Source organism: Camponotus vicinus, unplaced genomic scaffold, assembly GCF_025532165.1.
Source record: "Camponotus vicinus isolate PSW18456_S1 unplaced genomic scaffold, iyCamVici1.0 SCAF_1, whole genome shotgun sequence".
Classification (NCBI taxonomy): domain Eukaryota; kingdom Metazoa; phylum Arthropoda; class Insecta; order Hymenoptera; family Formicidae; genus Camponotus; species Camponotus vicinus.
The window spans coordinates 23,191,243-23,211,931 of record NW_028141945.1 but is presented as its reverse complement, the minus strand read 5'-3'; the positions used below and the strand labels follow the sequence as shown (position 1 = coordinate 23,211,931).

Genomic DNA, 20,689 nt, shown 5'->3' with positions numbered 1-20,689 from the left:
ATGAAATATGAAAAAAACTCATTCTATTATATTATTATTATCATTATTATTACATTCCTTTCATCAATATTATAAACTTTAATATTTGAAGATACTTTGAGGAAAACTTTTCAAATAAATCAAGCATTTTTTTGCCCTCCACAGTTGTATTTGGTGACCTAGATTACAATGAAAATATCTAGATATATAACACCGAGATAATTCTCAATATAGATTACTTAGGTGTCTATGCAAGATACATGTAATATTGTATAAGTATAGATATAACACAATATAGCACGATTTCGTAATATTCGACACAGTCGCTAATATAAACATTTAATATTCGATTTATTTTGCATATTTCTATTTTTTTTTGTCCTTTTTGCTTCTTTTTATTTTATACATGTAGAATATCGTGTAACGACATTGACAATATATACATGTATGTGTGTTATACACACGCACACATATATTTATTCTTTTATAATCATAGAATAATAATCATAATAAGTATCGTAATATATCGAATCTGCTCGCGTTCGGTGTATAACATTTCGATTTTCGTCCTTATAGATCATTTAATGCTGTTGGAATCGAATCTCGTCAAATTGATTGTTAGGCGAATCGAAACAGTAGCGAAAATAGACATTATTGACCAAAAATTAAAGCGGATGATTACGTCAAAAATTAATTCAAGGAATTCTCGATATTTCATACATTTAATATGAAGCTATTTATCAATTTTCGCGGCAAATTTTCTAATGAAATCCATAGAATTCCAAGACGAAGCATTAAACCAATATGGTAGTTAAATTAAATTAGATAAATACATCAAATCGGAAAAATATTATCCTTGTTTCTCGTCTTCTACATTGAACTATATAGATATTCTGTCACCTTTATATCGAATGAAAATCTTTATAGGACACTAAAAAGAAATATCTATAAATTTCTTCTTTATAATAATTTTCTTTTTTTGAGTGAATCATGCGACTTTTGAGTAGCAATAGCGTTTGTCCCAATAGGATCAATTTTATTAGTAAAATTTTATCAAATCGATTTGAGCGACGAATCGAATTATACACTTAGAACCAATTAAAAATTATAATCAATCGACAGAAATTTACGTAAAGAGATTTTACGTGGACATAAAAGGCTGGTTAAAACTTGATTTAAAAATGTACGATTATTTCCATGAAAAATAATCTGTGTTTAAAAGGAGGAAAAAGGTGAAAATTTGTTGAAAATTCCCGGTTTTGTGCGCGTTTTGTTCGTCCTCGAGAAAAATTCCTTTTTCGCGCAATTTCAAAGGAAGGACGATGACGACGATGATCCTGCAAAGTACTTCCAACGATGGTTTAATTTCACGTTTCTAATGATATTCTTTTACATCGAATTTCTCTACGAATCAATCTAATACGCGTGGTTGGCGACGAAAAGTGCTGCATCTCCCGCGGCGCCAGAGACACCACCTGCATATTTGCCTAGCGCCGAGTCGCTGTTAGCCTATTGGAAAACAGAGAAGACATAGTTTTACTTGTGATACTCAGTGAACGTGTTTTTCAAAAAAATTTGCAAAATAAAATGTCAAGATGAAAGAAGATGGCGTTTTCCCAGGTAGAACATGAAACTCATAATGACATCATTATGACGTCATCATGATTTTATTTATCACTTAAAAGTTACCTAAACAAAAATGATTAAAAAATGAGTTAAAGATGACAAAAAGAATCATAAATTTTTAAGTTCAATAATCGCATTATATAATTTTAAAAAGATTATGTTGCTTAAATATAATTAAAATATACATGAGTAATTAAATAAACAAGTAATTGCGTAATATACTTATTTATATATATATATATATATATATATATATATATAAATAAGTCACCAAAACATTGCCAAAAGTATATCAAATGAGATCATTATGATTTTTCTATGACTTAAAAATGACTTTTAGGTGACGTCATAATGATGTCATTATGAGTTTCATGTTCTACCTGGGTTATTTCTGAACAAATTCAATGGCAAACAAGTTTGTGCCATTTTTGTCTCAAATATTTCATAAGAATTTTATAATTTTGAAAACTTTAATTTATTGTGCTTGTGTGTGTGATATTAATTGAATTTCAATAGGTAGAATTAATTAATAACAAATTTAAATTAAAAGTTCTTCTCTCTTCCAATGTACTGTATAATTTATAAAACTTGAAAGTTTCTCTCTTTCATGAGAATAGGAAAGAGCACACACGCGCATTACAAATAATACACACATACACATATACGTGCACATACACATAAACAACTAAACAAATAAACTATTTCAGCTGCATCGATAAAAAAATAATATAAGCATAATCTCATTATTACGAGAAATATCATAAATTACATTTTCGTATCGTAAGGGGAGAAAAACAGTTAAAAATCGATTATTCATTACAGCGAATGGATAAAGGATAAAGATTGCAAGAAAAGATAACATTCAAGATTAAGACCTATTATACTTACCACCATAAAAAAACGCAAACAGATAATTTTTTTTTGTTTTTAAAAGTCGAGAGTACCGGTGTAGAGAGAAATGCCAGCGGCTTTGCTAGAAATGCTGCCAGCAACGTATTTGCCTTGGCAAGCTGCAGTGTTTGCCTAAACAAGCATATATTACACAGACATGCAAAATAGGTACGACTAGGTGGTCAAAAATTACAGTTAATTAGTACAGATTACAAGATTTTTTTTTCTAAAAGAAAATTACTTGCATTGAGCGTATACAAGAAATAAAAGTGCAAAGATAGTTCAACAGTGTAAAAACAGAATTATTTTGAAAAGTAAAACACAGAGGTCGAAAGGCAAACAGTTAGTGACAGTTATACATAGATGCAGAGAGTAAGTGAATAAATGAAAGATGATTAAAAAAATATAAATTTAAAACATAAATAAAGCAATTAACAAATGGTGTAAATTCAAATTTACACATGCAATCTATAATTTAAAATACTGTAATAACTCTCAATTACTATAAGGATAAATTATATAGAAATATTTAATAAAGTGTCGCCAAGAATAAGGAATTTCTATTATTTAATCAAAATATTCACGAAAAAATAAATTTTTAATTTTCTAATATTTTCTAATCTCCGCGCGCGTTAATTATATATTATTTATTTATCGAAAGCAAATTGATTTCACAAATTGATAATAAATATGAAATATGATATTGTTCAGAAATTACAATAGTAGATGAGAGTTGTAGTAACGATTATAACGAATCTTTCGTCTGTAAAATAACGTCTCGATAAAACTTTGAGAAACTTGGTGACGTTTCATCATGTGTTCACCACCCTTTACCTTTGCTCTCTTAAGCAACTCCTGCTGGCCGGCGGGGACCTGATTGGCTTTGCCTTGCCAAGCGCGAAGCACGGAAGCCTGAAGAGCGCGTCCGTAGCTAAAGGTCAACGCCCAAGGTTTCTTTGCCGGAAACTTATTGATGGCATCCAGATTGACCGATGCCTCCTCCTCGGATTGACCACCGCTGAGGAAGGTGATACCGGGTACTGCCGGTGGCACGGTGCGCAACAACGCCGTCACCGTAGCGGCGGCGATCTGCTGGGGAGTCGCCCTCGTCGGGCAGCTCTGACCCGGCGTCACCATGTTTGGCTTGAGCAGCGTTCCTTCGAGATATACATGGTGATCTGAGAGTGCCTGAAAATTAAGATACATGTTATCAAAATTTATTGTACTATGTATAATACGATTGGTAAACATCTCAACAATCAGTCATATTTTGAAAATGTTAAAAGATTACGACTTTTCAAGTATACAAGTGATTATCAAAACAATCTTATCTTGTAAAGTTCTTAAAAGATTATTAGATATTTCATGTAATAAAAGTCTCTCGATTTAAAATCTAGTCTCATTAATATAGGAAATGATAATGAAAATCTCGTTGAAACGTCGTTGCAACGTTGTTTGCAATCTTCTTTTTCAATTAATGTAAAGACAAACGGCACCTTGTAAACGGCTGCAAGGACCTCTTCCGTAACCTGTTGGCAACGCACAAGATCATGGTCACCGTCGGGAAGGATTTCAGGCTCCACAATCGGTACGATCCTAGCGCTCTGACAGATGGAGGCATAGCGGGCCAGCACGTTGGCATTCTCCAGGATAGCAAGTTTGCTCGGCGTGTCCTTTGTAATCTTCAACACGCATCGCCATTTGGCGAAGTGACAGCCGTCCTTCTTGTACTGGATGCAACGTTGCTGAAGATCATCGAGACCCTGGGTTGTGCATTCGTTATTCGTGCGGAATAACGGAACGACACCTTTGTCGACCTTGATGCCGGGGATGATGTTACGTTGTTTTAGTAGCTCGACGAATGGCGTGCCGTCGTCGGCCTTTTGATAGAGGGTCTCATGAAAGAGGATCACTCCGGAGATGTGTTGCCCGATGGCATCCTGGGGAGAAGAGGGAATTTTATATATTAAAATCATTATATTTTGCGCAAGCGAAAATTTAAAAAATTCTTTGAGATGACTTTAACATGTTTAGGTGTTATATGTATATGCAGGGTGTCTCAAAGCATTATATACAAATGTTTGTGAGGAGGTAGAGGGCAGTAAACACCCTGTATATATACAATATAAACTTGAATATGTTTTCTCTCTCACTGAAAGCAGTATTTTTTGGTGCAAATTCTCCACCATGAATCGAACGCACCTTCGCTGTGGTAAAAAGAAGTTGTCTATAAGCCTTGCGGTTTTCCTCAGTGTTTTCAACATTGATATCCTGAAGACGTTTGCCAATCGTCGCGGTCGATTCGTCAGCGGCCAAGATACCCCTGCCGGGTTCCACGATCTGCTGGGCGATCGCGCGTAGTTCCTCCTTCAGCTCGGGTTCGAGCGTATTGTACTTTTCTGCTACCATTTTCTGTAAATAAATTAGCGCTCTATTAGCCACGATTATCGCATACAACATGTAGCGATTAAGCTATTCTTGGCAATAATTTTGATGATAATTTTGTCGATTAAATTGCGTTTCGATGAATCGGAGAATGATTAAATACGATGAAAGCTAGCTGAGAAATTAACTCGAATCATTAATAAATAACTAGTATGTAGTCCACTCTCCAATATAGGTAGAAAAAAAATAAATAAAAAATTTACGTAATTACACACCGATATCTTAAAGTTGCCAATCTATATCGATTCAAGAGAGAGTCCGAAATTATACTCACCCACTCGATGATTTGTAGGGTGCTTTTTTATCGGATTTTAACAGGAATGTGCGCATCCGATTAATGAAACGATAGACGAGACAACGCTTTCAATATTAATGAATAAAGCCGCAAGATCGTATCGCGGAATGAAAATATTATTGATCTCACACCTATGTCAAGTCACACACATACACACGCACAAACACACACACGGGGGTAACCCGTGATTATATATCTGTCTTATTTCTCTCGAGGACTTGACAGGGTGATCGAAGAAGCGGCAGCTCCGTCGTGGCACCGAGCGTGAACCGGAATGCGTAGCGTCTCGACGCATCTCGCGTCGTCGGATTTACGCGAAAGAATTTACGCGACGATGATGATGATAAACGCGGCCGACAATGTTGTTGCAATCATAGAGAACGACCGTCGGGACGTCTACGTCTACGTCTACGTCTACGTCTACCGTTGTCGAGCGCGCCGCTGCTTATCATTTCCCAGGTGGGTTCGCGGCGTTCGTCTTCTTTTCGCGCGCGGCGAAACGAGCAATTTAATCGAGAATCTTGAATAATCGACGAATCAAACACCGATACGACGAGAGAAAGAGAGACCGGGAGTAAACTAAGAGAGAGAAAATTGAGAAGATAAACGCGCCGATTACGGGGTGGCGAGCCCCCGCGCGCGGGTGGCTTGATATCTCTTTATTCGACTACATCTCGTCGCGTTGCGTTTCTCGAGCGAACGAATCCGCGAGCGCGTCTCGTACGGCTGCGACTCGCCGACTGTCGCCGTTTTATCCCGGTGGTACGCGATGCATTTCACCCCCGTTCGCCGAGGAAGGGGAAAGGGATGGCGGATGGGTGTTGTACCTGGTCCTGCAATGCACCGCAGCCGTGCACCGCAAGACAGGGGAATCGAAGAAAGGCGAGAGGACGAGCAGGGGTGGCGCATCCCGCACCGCCGTGCTGTCGAGAGGGTGAGATAGGGTGCGAGAGGGTGCGAGAGGGTGAGGGAGAGCGAGAGAGGACCGGCTAGCCGCAATGCAGCACGCGCAGCGTTCTCGGTGCGCGCGCGCGCGCGCTCTCCCTGTCAGAGTGTCCCCTGCCAGAGTTCACCCTGAATTCGCTCTTGCGACTTGAAACGCCGGCATCGGCCAATCTCCTTCACGAGCGAAACGCGCACCGCGTTTATACTTAACATTCCCTCCCTCGTGTATCGATATCGATAATTTCGTGTCGTTATTCCGTCAAGTTGCCAATCTCTTTGCTCCGTTTTATCTAAAAAGAGATTTTTGTCTCGGTGACATGTGATTAAAATTTATAATGATAAGAGAGAGTATAAACGAGAAAAATTATTTAATATTACAGCCGCTTAACAAGATCGATTAGTTTAATGCAAAACTTTTTCCCAAGACTGTTGGAGTAATTTCGATGCTTTGTCGATTATAATGTCGTAATTATAAATTTATAATTTATATGCGCGACGCGAGAGAAACATCGCTATGCTTATTCTTGTTGTTTTGAAAAATTTAAAAACTTGGTCTAGAATGTATCCATGGCGGAATTAAAGATGAGAATTTATGGTTACGAAGAAATACGAGGCTGAAGGGAATGTAAAGTAAGTATATCCGCTTGCAATTGTGACAAGAGTCGCTATGAAATGGTGAGCTAAATTTCGAAAATTTAATTTTGTCCATTTGTACATTTAATTGTATTTTTACACGCGATTATTAAGTAAAAATCATTTTGCTTTACAAATATGATGCAATTTATGTGCTTCGAGATTTGACTAAAATTTAATTTTCCTTTCTTTGTTAATTAATTGAATTAATCGCAAGTTTAAAGAGTTATATAGATTTTCATACATGTGCAATCAAACATTTTTCATGCAAAATGTTGCTGAATATTAAAATAAATGTACATGTATAAAGGCATTGAGAAATTTATGTGAGCGATAATTGATTCAATTAGAAAACAATTAAATACTTGAAAAGAGAATGTAATTCATCGTTTGAAAATATTAGCGCAGACATAATCGAATACAAACTAAATCCTCGATCACTGTCTCCGACAAAAAGTTCCGACGAAAATTGCTATTTTTATCTTTATTATGCGAGACAGTTATAAACTACCCAAAATAACTACCCGGAGTTGGGCCACAAGCGCTAAAGTTTCCAAGCATAGTGATGAGTAAATATGAGGGCGTAATTACATTATGTTATTATTTATTATATTTCATGCCTGTTATTTATCTAAAATTTTTCAATGAATTATTTATTTCAAATGCAAAAATTTTCAAGCTTAACTTTGATAACTTTAAATTAAATTATAATCAATGACAAATTATTTGCACATGATAATGTCACATCATGCATAATTATTATTGAGGATATATTTCGATATAAATTGGTGTCCGAGAAATATATTAAGTTTGCGTTGCATGTGTTACATAATCTTGCGTAAATCGCTTTCGTGGCGCAATGCGATATAAAGATGTTTGCTAAGTCACGCGCATGTCGAATCGGACATACATATCTGATCATACTTGCACAATTATATATACCCATCATCTTTGCCGTCTTATGTTGATAATTGTCATGATCATAAGACTCGACTATGGAAAGCAACTTTTGGAGCAACGGTTTGTCGCATTCTCGGCGGCTTTTTTTTTACGTTTGCAAACCAAGTCTCTATTTGATAAGTCAATATACGTATATATAAGGAAGGTTTGCTGGTGGAAGGACACTGCGGTTGACCGACGTAGAGGTTTACGCGAAATACGCTTGCGCCGTATTTCCTGGTTAGAAAAGGTTCAACGTCGAGCAATTTGAATTCCATACGTATTCGCTAGATTCGGAGTACGCAGTGTGTTTATAAAGTTCGCGATGCTGACTTCGTAAACAGATCGACTAGCTAGGTAAGCCCTACCATTCGCATCTCATTTATTAAAATTGCCTTAGGACTCGAGACGCATCTATTGTAGTTTTAAGAATTGGCAATTATTGACAATTAATTTAGGACTTGAGTTGTATGGGAACAAAATATAAACTCGATATCGTAACAAATTTTTAAGACGGCAAAGGAGTCTTTTTCGACATAAACTCGGATACGAATTGCATCATTGGGGAAAACAAATACATATTATAGCGTTACGTACAAGTTGGTAACTTGCCCAACGCATAGCAATTTGCATAGCGATATATTTACACCGACAGTAGTTTTATAATAACATTATCGCTCTATAAATGTCAGAGGAAAGTGCAAAGTGAAAGTAAGAATTGTCTAATAAAATTGTTCAAACTTGAAGTAACTTATGTTATTGATATAAAATAGCGACAATTTTCATATATGTAGCTTATTTTCTCTGAAAAACTGAAAAATTTCATCAATTTTTTACTGTTCCATGTAAAAGAATGCACGAGTACCTTTATAGTATTCTAACAATAAGTACAATTTTTTGCCTTCTCCATTTTTTCTCGGTTGAAAAGGGGACTTTTTAACACCAATATATTCTGTACTTATCGAATTTAATTGTAACATATTAAAAAAAGAAATGATCATTTCCCTCTCTTTCTTAATATTTTAAAGTTATTACAAGATATAAAAAAGTATAAAATACTAATTGCAAGCGTAGTAATTAAAATGATTTTAATCATGTATATTTATAAAAATATACCGAAAGAATTAATGTATATATAATGGTTTATTTCCAGCTGAGTGCACTCGCGCATGCATACATACATGTCAATTGTCTTGCCTTAATGCATATACTCGCTAATAATTCGATTTGCACATGACTGTCTTGTCGTTTGTCAAAATAACATTCAACATGTTTATGCATGCCTATAGATGCTGGATTGCACAAATATTTAGTATTTAGTATTTGTCCACTGATAATTTTTATGTATTTCATATATATCGCGATTGCACAATGACAAATTATTTTATTAAATTCTATGAGGGTCGTGTTTTTATTGTATTATGACTCCTTTATCGCTGTTTTTGTCGCTCAGGTTTTAGTTATCGATCGCGTATAACGGAATGTGTGCCCTTCCAGAACCACGTGTTAGTGTGTTACTGTGTACGAAGGTGAACGTGCTCAACTGCATGCGAGGAGACGGCTTTTCCGGCTTTCAGATAAATGACGCAATTTCATCAAAAAATTGTATGTACTTTTGGTAAAATTCTTTAAAGCAAATATGTAGCTTCTCAACATTTTATGCGATGGAATAGCGGAATTACGTTTAATTCGGTATTGCATTTAATTGGTATGTATGTATATATAAGTATTTTATTTACAATGAATGTCGTGTGAGCCTTAAAGTTGTGCTTTGCTTAAAAATATAAAATCTATTTTTTTCTAATATAGTCAATTTTTCTAAATAAAAAATTGTATTCAATTTTTTGCGTGTGTTAAATCAATATTTGATATAATTTTCTTATTATTATATTTAGTAATTTAGTATAATTTTTTTCATATATAATATATATACATTTTTATATGTAATAAATATGTACATTTTTACTGTTGAGCATAAATACCGCACATTTATTAACACGTCATCAACGTCATTAAAAAGTCATTAACAAGTTATAGAAAACTAAATATTCTTGCCATGCCCGTTTTATTATAAATTAAACAAAAAAGAAATTCGACAAATTTCCTCTTATACATCGAGATTTGGACATTTTTTGAAAGAAATACAATTACATTTCACGATAGTCGTGAAATATTTTATCGCTGTGTTTTATACGAATCTTTCTTATCGATCATATATTCTACATCAAGTTCGTAGCAATTGATTGAGAAATTTAAAGAATAAAATTGATATACAATTTCAATGAATTTAAATTTTGCTACAGACACACGCATAAAATTAACATATGTATTTATTGAAGGCAATTAAAGTATATTTTATTGAAAAATATTTTTATCTCGCATCTATATCATCGTATCATATCATTATGTGGCATTTATATTTGAATAAAATTTTACAGAGCTCGATTCGACCACTATGTTTGACAAGAGACTCGCGTATTGCAAAAATATCTCCCGCACGCTCGCACATGATGGGTCACGCGCGCACAACGCGCGTGCGTGTATAAAAATCCTGGAGCCGGAGTAATAGGAGTGACGTATTAAGTAAAGTATTAAGATTTCGAGGAGAGGGAGGAATGTTGGTACACGTCGATTGATACTGGTCAATTAACAAGCGGACAAGAGACGTACGCGACATTGATGACGATCAAATGTCAATCAAGGTCAAAGGTCATTATAGATAAATTCGAGTGTAAAATATCAGATATTTCTCTCGAAACCGTACGAAATGATATCCATAAAAAGACATGGAATTTTCCCGAGCAGACCAAGACTCACCTGCTTGTGGAAATGTAAATTCGATCGTGTGAGAAAATCGTGCACGTATGTCAATCCGCGTATAACTCAGCTGACGGTTGGAGTGCGACTGAGAGGGACTGTGCGAGCCGTCGTCGTTTTCAAAGTCTTTCTGATTGCGAGTGTATTTGTCACGCGCGTGCGCTCTCCCTCTCTCGTTTATGCGGGTACTCAACTTGTATCGGATGGACGTGCGATCAGCTGGTCGGTGATTTTGTCTAATCTTAAACCTAAAGTTAAAAAGGAGAATATGTAAATTTCTCGTGTAATTTCTCTAGAACTCATTTGTAAAATGAACAATAATAATTATAACAATTCGAAAAATGTACAAATATATATGATATGAAACACATACAAATAAAAAAAATGATAAAAAACAAATTTGATATGAGATAAAAACAGATTTGAAATATAATTTACAATTAATATTTTGTTTCGTCCTCATTAATGAATATTATTTCAAGACAATTGCTAATCAGATGGATTAATTATCTCATCACATGATTGGACATACATATTATATATATATATATATATATATATATATATATATATATATATATATATGAACGTAACTAAGCTCAATTAAAAACTGTCTTGTAATGCCAGAGTAAATTTTCTTGAATGACATTGTTCTGCAGCACATTCACTTGTTACGTTACTGGCGTATACCACATGGTGAATGAGCTATCTAGGAAAGAGGGCATTGGAGTATCGTTGGGGATGACGACATATCGACCAGTACATGAACAGGCAAGTCCAAGCACAAGAGCTTCGCGCTGAGAACCGCCACTTTAAAGGTCAGTCAAGGGCACCTTGCTCGACATTCATTGAAATTGACGAGTGTATTTTCTAAACATTTTGTCGATGTATGAATTAGTATCGTCGGGACGTGCCTTCCTTTTTTCATATGCGTCAAACTGTCATATCGCGAATGATAAGTCTGTTGACAAAATGAGCTCGATTAGATCCTCTTCTTCATTTTATCTGCCAGTAAACTTTAAATGATACAATTTCTTCGGATTATTGCTTAATTTTTTCACATCATATTTACTCAATGTAACTCGAAATGTTCTTCACATTACTAAATATATGAAAATGTTTATACAAATGTATTGATAATGTTGAATGCAATAGAGAAGGATAGAAAGATATAAACATGTTTATGCTATTCAATTTTTTTTATACGTGTAAAGTTGGATAAAAATGATATTTTGAGTGAAAAATGATAATTTTATAAGCATATTACGCCGTCTTAACGTTATGCGTGCAAAATAGTTTATCATTATAGTCAAACACTGAATATATATGCGTCTCTATGGCAATTGTACAATTTTAGAATCACCAAAGATAAAAAAGATGATAAAAGATATGTATCATATTACATGTATAAGTGCGTTTCAGTTTTTTATTTAATAGAAAATATATTTTCCGTAAGAGAAAAAACGTGAAAACTTAATTATTTGCCCCAAAAAGAAATATGATGCAAGAAGAAGATTTATTCTTTATCATTTTTTATATAAAAAATGTGTTTGTAAAATTGTGTAAGTGCTTTGTGTGTAATAATAAAAAATAAATCTATTCTTTACCTAATTGATTTGATTTTTCTAATGTTTTTACGATCAAATAATTTCGTTGATACTACGAATACACGTGTTGTCCTCTCCAAATTGTAACTTTCCTAAAGATGCTTCGGAGCATAACTTGGCTCTTTCGAGAAAGATCGCTTGAGCTTTATTTACATTTTCCGGATTGTTTTTCCAAATTTTCATCGCTGAATTCTATGACAAAACAGATAAGTTTCAAAAAGATTAAGTTTTAATGTTTCTCAAGATTTAATATAAGTTTATCGTAAGATGTTTCAAATTATTTGCGTTTTCTCTGTTGCATAGATTTTTTTTACCGTTTACCATCTTCAATTTTGCCAAAAGAATTTATGACGAAAAATGCTATTAAATAAATTTAATTATTTAAATAAACAAATTGAACATGAATTTTGATGCACCTGCAGAGCACGTCCGTAACAGAAACTGAGTCTCCATATTTTCCTATCATCGTGCATGTTAATTGCATTAAGATTTAACATGGATTCTTCATCACTTTGACCACCGCTCAGAAAAAAGATCGCCGGAACCGCTGCAGGAACTGTTCTTCGTAATGCTTTTAGCGTATACTCAGCGACAATCTATAACGCAAACTTTTTGCGAATATTAATACATCGACAATTTACATAGTATTAATTAAATATATAAAATTTTTAATTCAAAAATTTAATTTTTAAAGTTAATTTTCAAGTTTTAAAAACAATTAATCATTAATTTATATTTATAATAAAGTATTTTAATCGATTTATTGTAATTTACTCTATTTTTTAAAAAAATATTAAATAAACATACACGTTTTTAGGAGAAAAAAATATCATTGTATATATGCTTTAGCTTATTAAAGTTTATTAAATGACACCTGTGATGTGCATCTTGGATTTTGAATTCCAGACAACACCATTGCTGGTTTCAAAACCATCCCTTCAAGGTACACGCGATGCTCGTTTAGTGTACGGAATAAAATGGACAGCATCTCTTCATGAGCTCGCAGAGCTCGATCTATATCGTATTCGCCGTTGTTCAATATTTCCGGTTCTACTATGGGAACCATTCGCGCGCTCTGACAGATGCTGGCAAACCTGAATAACACGAGATATTCGAAAATACACCAGCGAAAATATGTTACGCATTACACAACGGAAACTTTATGTTGCGCAACAACTGTTTCTCAAACTGTTCTATACAATTTCCATACGTAAATTGTCGCTTTTACAATTTTATTAAATTTCAAATTTTTATATACAAATTGCACAAAAACATTATCATATCGTTACAAATATGAAAAGAGCGATATGTGTATGTAGATTTTATGACATACATGCTTGATGAAATTTATTGCGCAACACAACGCACACATAAATTTTTACGAGCTTGCGCCAGTCGCGATATGTACATATCAAAATGAATATCAAAGTGATCAGACACCTCGCGAGGACGTTTGCATTGGTGTTCATCGCCAATTGACTGGGACATCGTTCCGAAATTGAAAAAACGCATCTCCACTTGGCGAAATGGCAGCCCTCCTTTTTATAGCGAATACAATTTTCCCATAGGTCATCTAGACCTTGCGTAGTTTTCTCGTCCTCGGTGCCAAAGAGCGGAACCAAGCCTCGATCGACCTTGACTCCGGCTACAATGTTCTTTTGACGCAATAACTCGACAAATTCCACATCTTTTGTTGTTTTCTGATAGATTGTTTCATGATGTAGAATCACGCCACTTATATATCGCGAGAGCTGAGACTAAAACATCGAAAGCATACGAGGTTACAAATATAATTTTATAAATGTTATACTATATTAAAATTGTATATTGATTTAGAGAGAGAAATATATTTAATAATAAATTTATAATAAATAAATAAATAAATAAATAAATAAATAAATTATATATATATATATATATATATATATATATATATATATATATATATATATACATATATACAGGGTGTTCAAAAAGTCCCGGACCGGTTGAATATTTCATAAACTATGCACTTTAGAAAGAAATGTTTCAGACAAAAGTTGTATGGCTTGAAGGGGGCCATAAGATGGCGTCATTGGTTTGACCTTGAAAAGTCGTTTGAAGGTCACGTGAAGGTCACCTTCAATTTCTTAAATGGAACCCCCTATTTTTTGTTACTTATTCTTGTAGCTTATCTCGAGAGCTTTCCAAAACACTATAATTAAGTACCTTTTCGTTAAGTACTTTTTGAGTTATGAGCTTGAAATAATTTCTTAATTTTACATAAACCGTAAAATATCTTGTAAAATATTCATTTTTCGATTATCTTACCTTAATACTTTTACGTACAAAATAATGAGAGGAATAAACTTGGTGTAAAGAAAATACATAGTTATTTTTAAGAAAAGATATGTAATTGTTAATTGCAAATTACATATTTTTTCTTCGAAACAACTATGTTTTTTCTTTACACCAATTGATTCCTCTCATTATTTTGTACATAAAAGTATTAAGGTAAGATAATCGAAAAATGAATATTTTACTAGATATTTTATGGTTTATGTAAAATTAAGAAATTATTTCAAGCCTCATAACTCGAAAAGTACTCAATGAAGAAATACTTTATTATAGTGTTTTGGAAAGCTCTCGAGATAAGCTACAAGAATAAGTAACAAAAAATAGGGGGTTCCATTTAAGAAATTGAAGGTGACCTTCACGTGACCTTCAAACGACTTTTCAAGGTCAAACCAATGACGCCATCTTATGGCCCCCTTCAAGCCATACAACTTTTGTCTGAAACATTTCTTTCTAAAATGCATAGTTTATGAAATATTCAACCGGTCCGGGACTTTTTGAACACCCTGTATATATATATATATATATATATATATATATATATATATATATTCGTTGATATTCTCCATATATAGTTTAAAAGGAATATATATTTACACATTCCTGGGTAATAAACACGTTTTTTATAACGAAAATTAATTAATTATATAACAAATTTATACATATCGATATTTAAAAAGAAACTGATTAATTTTTATATATTTAATTATTTTATTTTCATGTTGTCATAATATTTGTCGAGAATAAATTTTTCAAATGCGTTAATTTATTAATTATTGTACGCTACATTCCTAAATACTACTATGAGTAAAGCTATATTTAGAATCTATTGCGTTATGTTTTTCTCGTGTGCAATAAGACTTTGACCGCCGTTGTTTGTAGCCACCTTATCCGCGGACAGCAACATTTCCCGATAAGCACATCTTGTGATTTCGGTGTTTTCTATACCGAGATCTTGAAACCTCTGACCCAGATTTGTTGATGATTCGTCGCAAGCTAACAATCCTCTTCCAGATGTGACAATCGCCTCGACGATTTTTTGTAATTCCAAAGAGAGAGCAGGATCGAGTTCGGTACAATTTGTGGATAATGAAATCTATAAACATGTTACAAAGATCGATGTAAAAATTTTCACTAACATATGTATTTAGAGATAATAAATTAACAAACTGTTAATTAAGCAATTCTTTAAATTTTAGTTTAATAAATTTAACATATTTTAGATCTCTTAATAACAGTTGGAATACACATTGAAAAGCGTATTAAACTAAAGATATTTTTCTTATTATAAATGATCTCTCTCTCTCTCTCTCTCTCCCTCTTCCTTTGACACGAATGATTGACGTCAAATATTCAAATATCGGAAAATAGGTGTTTGCATAATTTTAATGACAATGATTTTAATGCAATTTATCGATAACCTAAAGACACATTTTGCAGTTAATTAGCAATATTTACGAGATATCGTTCAAAGAGTAGAAGGATATTTGTAAATATACCGATTATAAAGTTGTTTTGCGAAATCAAATTAAATCACGGTATCTTTTAACACACGATTACGTTTTGCATATGAGAAGATCGTTTTATTACGCGATCGAATTTAATGTACACAAAATATTTAATATAAAGAAAAAAAAGAGAGAGAGAGAGAGAGACTGCCCTTATTAATTATTTTTATATATTAATAAGGAAATGTAACATCTTTTTTACACTAATAATTGCCGAGTATTTGTATGTAAATAATAATATAAAAATGTGTTTCTTTTCTATATTGTCAAGTATAATATATGATAATTAACAATAATAGAGCAACGATATACATATACGTAATAAAGGTGAAAGGTTACTTTGTCTTTGCAGCAACATTTTGGTTCCAATAGCGCCATTTTTTAACGTCGATGAAGAGCACACAATACATATATATACATATATATATGACAAAAAATTTATATATACATATATATGTACTTTTTTAAAAATTTATTCAATCAATGTATTATATCATTTACGTACTAATTAATATGTGATTATATAAACACTTACTAAAAAGATTTGTATCAAGCTAAAGGTGTAATTTCATGGAGCGAAGAAAAGCTAGCGTTTCATCCCCTCTCCTCAATTTTCGACAAAATGACTGTATTCAGCGAAGACACGCTAAAGTTGGACACAAACCAACTTCTAGCGAAGCAACGTGCAACGTCGAAAAAAAGGCGCCAAGTTCATGCTAATTGTATCCAACTGTCATATTGTCTACAAAAGTAGTGATATAAAAAAATTGCTCCAACTAAGAATAAAAATTTGTACAAGATAAATAGAAGTACAAGGAAGAAAACTTGTACGAGTTAAATAGAAATATTTTAATTGAAAACATTGTTATACAAAATGGTTGTTTTAATTTTCAAAAATAATAATATTAAATAATTAAAAATTTATTTAAAAATTGAATACTGAAAATTAATATATAACAAAAAAGTAAAAAAAAGTTTAATTAAAAAAACGGCGCTGCCAATAAAATTGGCATATATTCCAATTAAATATATATTTAACAGCAAATATAATTGCTGGACATTTATTATTAACTCTCTTATGATAATATATATATATATATATTTTTAAGATAGGAGACAATAGCGAACGGCTTTTCAATGCTGCTTTGTATTGCGGTGGAGTGGGGGTAATACGCCAGCTTTCCTTCGCTCCATGAAAAGGTAGCAGGCGATAGCGAACAGCTTTTCAACGCTGCTTTGCATTGCGGTGGAATGGGGATGAAAAGCTAGCTTTTCTTCGCTCCTTGAAATTGCACCTTAAGCCAAATGTGCATTTATTGCGGTTTTCGCATAATCGATATTTTTTAGAAATCGAAGCGAGCGACGAAATCGAAAGTATAAAAATCATCGATTATACCTATATCTTATCTCTGATTAGGCTTTTCTGCCCCTCTTTTCCTTCTCCGAGTCTATTTTCAATTAAATTTAACATAGTTTGAAATATAAAATTCTTCTCAAGCGCGTGTATAATTCCGACTTCTGACACATATATTATATGTAACATGCACGCATCCATCGCGAAAGATAGATTATGCTACATCGAATGCAGATTGTATGAGATATTACCATTAATTGGTAAAACAGTGTATGACCTTATCATTAATTGGCAATACAGATATGTGAAATTATCGACATTAGGAAATTCATCCATCGTATTGGTCGTGATATATCTTGGAGTCGAATTTCATTCAGCATCTAGTAAATTTGCTCACTTTTATAATTTTCACTCAATAGTGATACGCGATCGACGCGAATCGACTCCATTTGTTTGGCCGGTCGTTCGCATATGTTCGCATATCGTGATATCAAGCAGGCAAGCGGGCTATCCAGGGCTTTCACGACGATTCGCAGACTGCGGTGGGTGTGCGGTGTGCGGTGTGCGCTGTTCTTGCTTTTCGAAACGAAGGTATAAAAAGTGATTAGCAATTAATGAAACAAGTAAATGTTTAGCGCGTTTTTGCAAACTGTCAATTTTTCAATCGACAAATTGGAAGGAGCGAGGCGAAAATATATCTCGCGTTTCATGCGACAATTTTGCACGATGATTGCGATCGACGGAAAGAGAGAAAGCGAGAGTTAGGTTAGATTTTGCTTCCGTAACGGTATTGTAATAGGTAGGTGAAGGTAAACATCTCAACACTGAAATTCTCCGTAAAAGTTGGCCAATTTTTTGCGATTTGTGTAAAGATGCATGTTTTTCAACTGAACAATTATGTTTCATTGTCGGTAATAAACATGAGATACTGCTACAGAAAATGTAGTAATTTTATCAATCATTGTCGTGTGAAATTTTTAATTATGCGAAATATTTACAATATTTATTTGTAATACCCTAATTGGATGAAACTGGCATTAAACCAAGTTTTTCTTGTTGGTAGATTGTACGGTAATAATGAATAATCCAGAGAAACCTGCCGAGCTCATAGAGTCATCTGTGAAAGCGACAAAGGACAAGCTGAAGAGACGATCAGCTTCTTCTTCCAGTACCGACTCTGAGAAAAATAAGAAGAGACGAAACATATGCAGTAAGGACAAGAGGAAAAAGTCAAAGCGTAGAAGTAGTTCCAATAGTTCCAGTTCTTCTAGCGCTTCGAGTCCAGACAGAAGTGTACATAAAGAAAGAAAGGATAAAGATGAGGATATGGAACACAAAACTAAAAGATACGAAAATGGTATGGATTCGCAGAGGAGATTTGGCGGCAAGTATGGTAACAATCAGAGGTGGTATAACAAGAGACGGTATAACAATCACGTTCCATATAATCAAAAAGATTACGGTTATTTTAATTCACGCCCTTATAGGCGTCAGAATTATTATGATAGAAATAGAAGGGACATGTATAACAATTATTATAATAGACACAACAACAGAAATTACGAAAGAACATCTAGTTACGGCAGATCAAGATTGCAAGATTATTATAAAAGTACCGGTAGAAATGCAACTAGTCAGTCTGTGCGAGAAGACAGTTCGAAAGAGCGAATGAATCAATCGAGAGCTACCTTAATGACGGAAAGTCTCGATTCGATAAAAGATAACACGGAAATAATTGAACAAGCGAAAGAAAGAGAAAAGAAAAAAGGAATTTCGCGCGACAAGAGTCAGCCAAGTCGTAAAAAATTGAAAAGAAAGAGGTCTTTGTCTACTTCTAGCTCCTCCAGTATCAGTAGTAGTAGTAGCAGTAGTAGCAACAGTAGCAGTAGCAGCTCCAGTAGCAGCAGCAGCAGCAGCGGCGGCGGCGGCGGCGGCGGCGGCGGCGACATTACTGGCAGTAGTAGCAGCAGCAGTACCGATAGCTCGGAAGATGAAAGAAAGCAAAAGAAAGCTAAGAAGAAAGCTAAAAAATTAAAGAAGGCTATGAAAAAGCGGAAGAAGAAACGGATGAAGAAGAAATTAAAGAAGAAGCTGAAAAAATCTACATCTAAGAAAAAGGGACATAGTAAGAAGAAATCTAAAGAGAATAAAGAGATTCAAGGGTCCGGTAAAAGGGAGAGTACAAAGGAAGTTGTACCCGAAGTAATGGAAAAAGCAAAGGCTATGGCGCCTATGACAAAGGAGGAGTGGGAAAAGAGGCAGAATATGATTCGCAGAATTTATGACCAAGAAACTGGAAGATACAGGTGAATATATTGTAAAATGATATAGGACAAGATAATAAAACTAATATAAAAATTTTATAATTTTTTTTTTATCTCGATCTCTAGCATTATTTTTTCTTTTACGTTTTGTATATGTCTATTAAAATGAATTATCTTTTGATAAAGAGTAATCAAAGGGGATGGAGAAGTGTTGGAGGAAATTGTTAGCCGGGAACGTCATAAGGAAATTAACAAACAAGCAACCAAAGGAGACGGCGAGTACTTTCAAGCACACTTAAAGATGAAGGCTCTGTGAGGTACTTTTTTCATGTAATTAATCATAATTGGAACCTTTACTTAAGTTATATATGTATATAACTTCTCTTTATCTCATACAAACAATGATGATATTACATATTTATATTGTATTGCGCCGTTCTAAATGCATTTATCTGTGGACATATATATTATAATTATAATTATACATTATAATTATATTTCGCATGCAGGAGAAATAAAATTAAATTTAGGTTTTTTTTTTACAACCTGGTTAAAAAATGTTATGATATATTGAAAGTAAAAATAAAAAACTATTGTGTATAATTTCAATCTTATTATCAAATCTCATTATATTGAGATAGAGATGAAAATTGAATTAAATTTATTCACATATGCACCAGCAAATTATTATTATAGTAAAATATTATATATGCGCGCGTGCATAGCATTGACAGATAAATGCTCGCTTGTTGGTAATTCTTTTGCATATTATTCAGAAACGATAACTCATCGTTAACATATTTTGATTATGCTGATAACGATCCAAACTATAAACTATTTATTTATAAATAGTGTTATTTGTGTCCTAATCGTTTCGCAAAACGTCTCACGTACTTTAATAATTGCTTTTTAAAATGTCTCACGTACTTTAATATTTGCTTTTTAAAATGAATTCCGATATTTCTAATTTGGCAATTGTAATGGAAATGTATAGTAAGACAAAAATTTCATCACACTCAAATTTAAACTCTTATTAGATAATCACAAGTTTG

At 33.4% G+C, this 20,689-nt stretch overlaps 3 protein-coding genes across 7 annotated transcripts; 1 reads left to right on the top strand and 2 right to left on the bottom strand.

The window, feature by feature from the left end:
- Positions 1 to 6: 6 nt before the first annotated feature.
- On the bottom strand, positions 7 to 11,359 carry Ald1 (fructose-bisphosphate aldolase). 3 transcript variants are annotated; one of them, XM_083078746.1, is made up of 7 exons: positions 11,165 to 11,359; positions 10,571 to 10,818; positions 4,699 to 4,908; positions 3,993 to 4,436; positions 3,331 to 3,684; positions 2,494 to 2,628; positions 7 to 1,488 (listed from the first exon to the last, which is right to left on the bottom strand). In XM_083078746.1, the coding sequence occupies exons 3-6, from the start codon at positions 4,903 to 4,905 to the stop codon at positions 2,533 to 2,535; spliced, it is 1,101 nt and encodes a 366-aa protein (XP_082934872.1). In that variant the 5' UTR covers positions 4,906 to 4,908; positions 10,571 to 10,818; positions 11,165 to 11,359; the 3' UTR covers positions 7 to 1,488; positions 2,494 to 2,532. The 3 variants fall into 3 exon arrangements, with proteins under 3 accessions (XP_082934872.1, XP_082934874.1, XP_082934873.1); XM_083078748.1 differs by lacking the exon at positions 2,494 to 2,628 and having other exon boundaries at positions 11,165 to 11,288; XM_083078747.1 differs by lacking the exons at positions 10,571 to 10,818; positions 11,165 to 11,359 and adding an exon at positions 5,216 to 5,981.
- Positions 11,360 to 11,450: 91 nt separating this feature from the next.
- LOC145959677 (fructose-bisphosphate aldolase) lies at positions 11,451 to 16,548 on the bottom strand. 2 transcript variants are annotated; one of them, XM_083078744.1, is made up of 7 exons: positions 16,359 to 16,548; positions 15,398 to 15,607; positions 13,618 to 13,934; positions 13,052 to 13,271; positions 12,594 to 12,773; positions 12,178 to 12,369; positions 11,451 to 11,531 (listed from the first exon to the last, which is right to left on the bottom strand). In XM_083078744.1, the coding sequence occupies exons 1-6, from the start codon at positions 16,395 to 16,397 to the stop codon at positions 12,211 to 12,213; spliced, it is 1,125 nt and encodes a 374-aa protein (XP_082934870.1). In that variant the 5' UTR covers positions 16,398 to 16,548; the 3' UTR covers positions 11,451 to 11,531; positions 12,178 to 12,210. The 2 variants fall into 2 exon arrangements, with proteins under 2 accessions (XP_082934870.1, XP_082934871.1); XM_083078745.1 differs by having other exon boundaries at positions 11,457 to 11,672.
- A 1,159-nt stretch (positions 16,549 to 17,707) lies between these two features.
- Positions 17,708 to 19,954, top strand: LOC145959672 (uncharacterized). 2 transcript variants are annotated; one of them, XM_083078733.1, is made up of 3 exons: positions 17,708 to 17,964; positions 18,437 to 19,679; positions 19,824 to 19,954. In XM_083078733.1, exons 2-3 carry the CDS (start codon positions 18,451 to 18,453, stop codon positions 19,951 to 19,953), a joined length of 1,359 nt encoding a protein of 452 aa, XP_082934859.1. In that variant the 5' UTR covers positions 17,708 to 17,964; positions 18,437 to 18,450; the 3' UTR covers position 19,954. The 2 variants fall into 2 exon arrangements, with proteins under 2 accessions (XP_082934859.1, XP_082934860.1); XM_083078734.1 differs by lacking the exon at positions 17,708 to 17,964 and adding an exon at positions 17,972 to 18,172.
- The last annotated feature ends 735 nt before the right edge of the window (positions 19,955 to 20,689 follow it).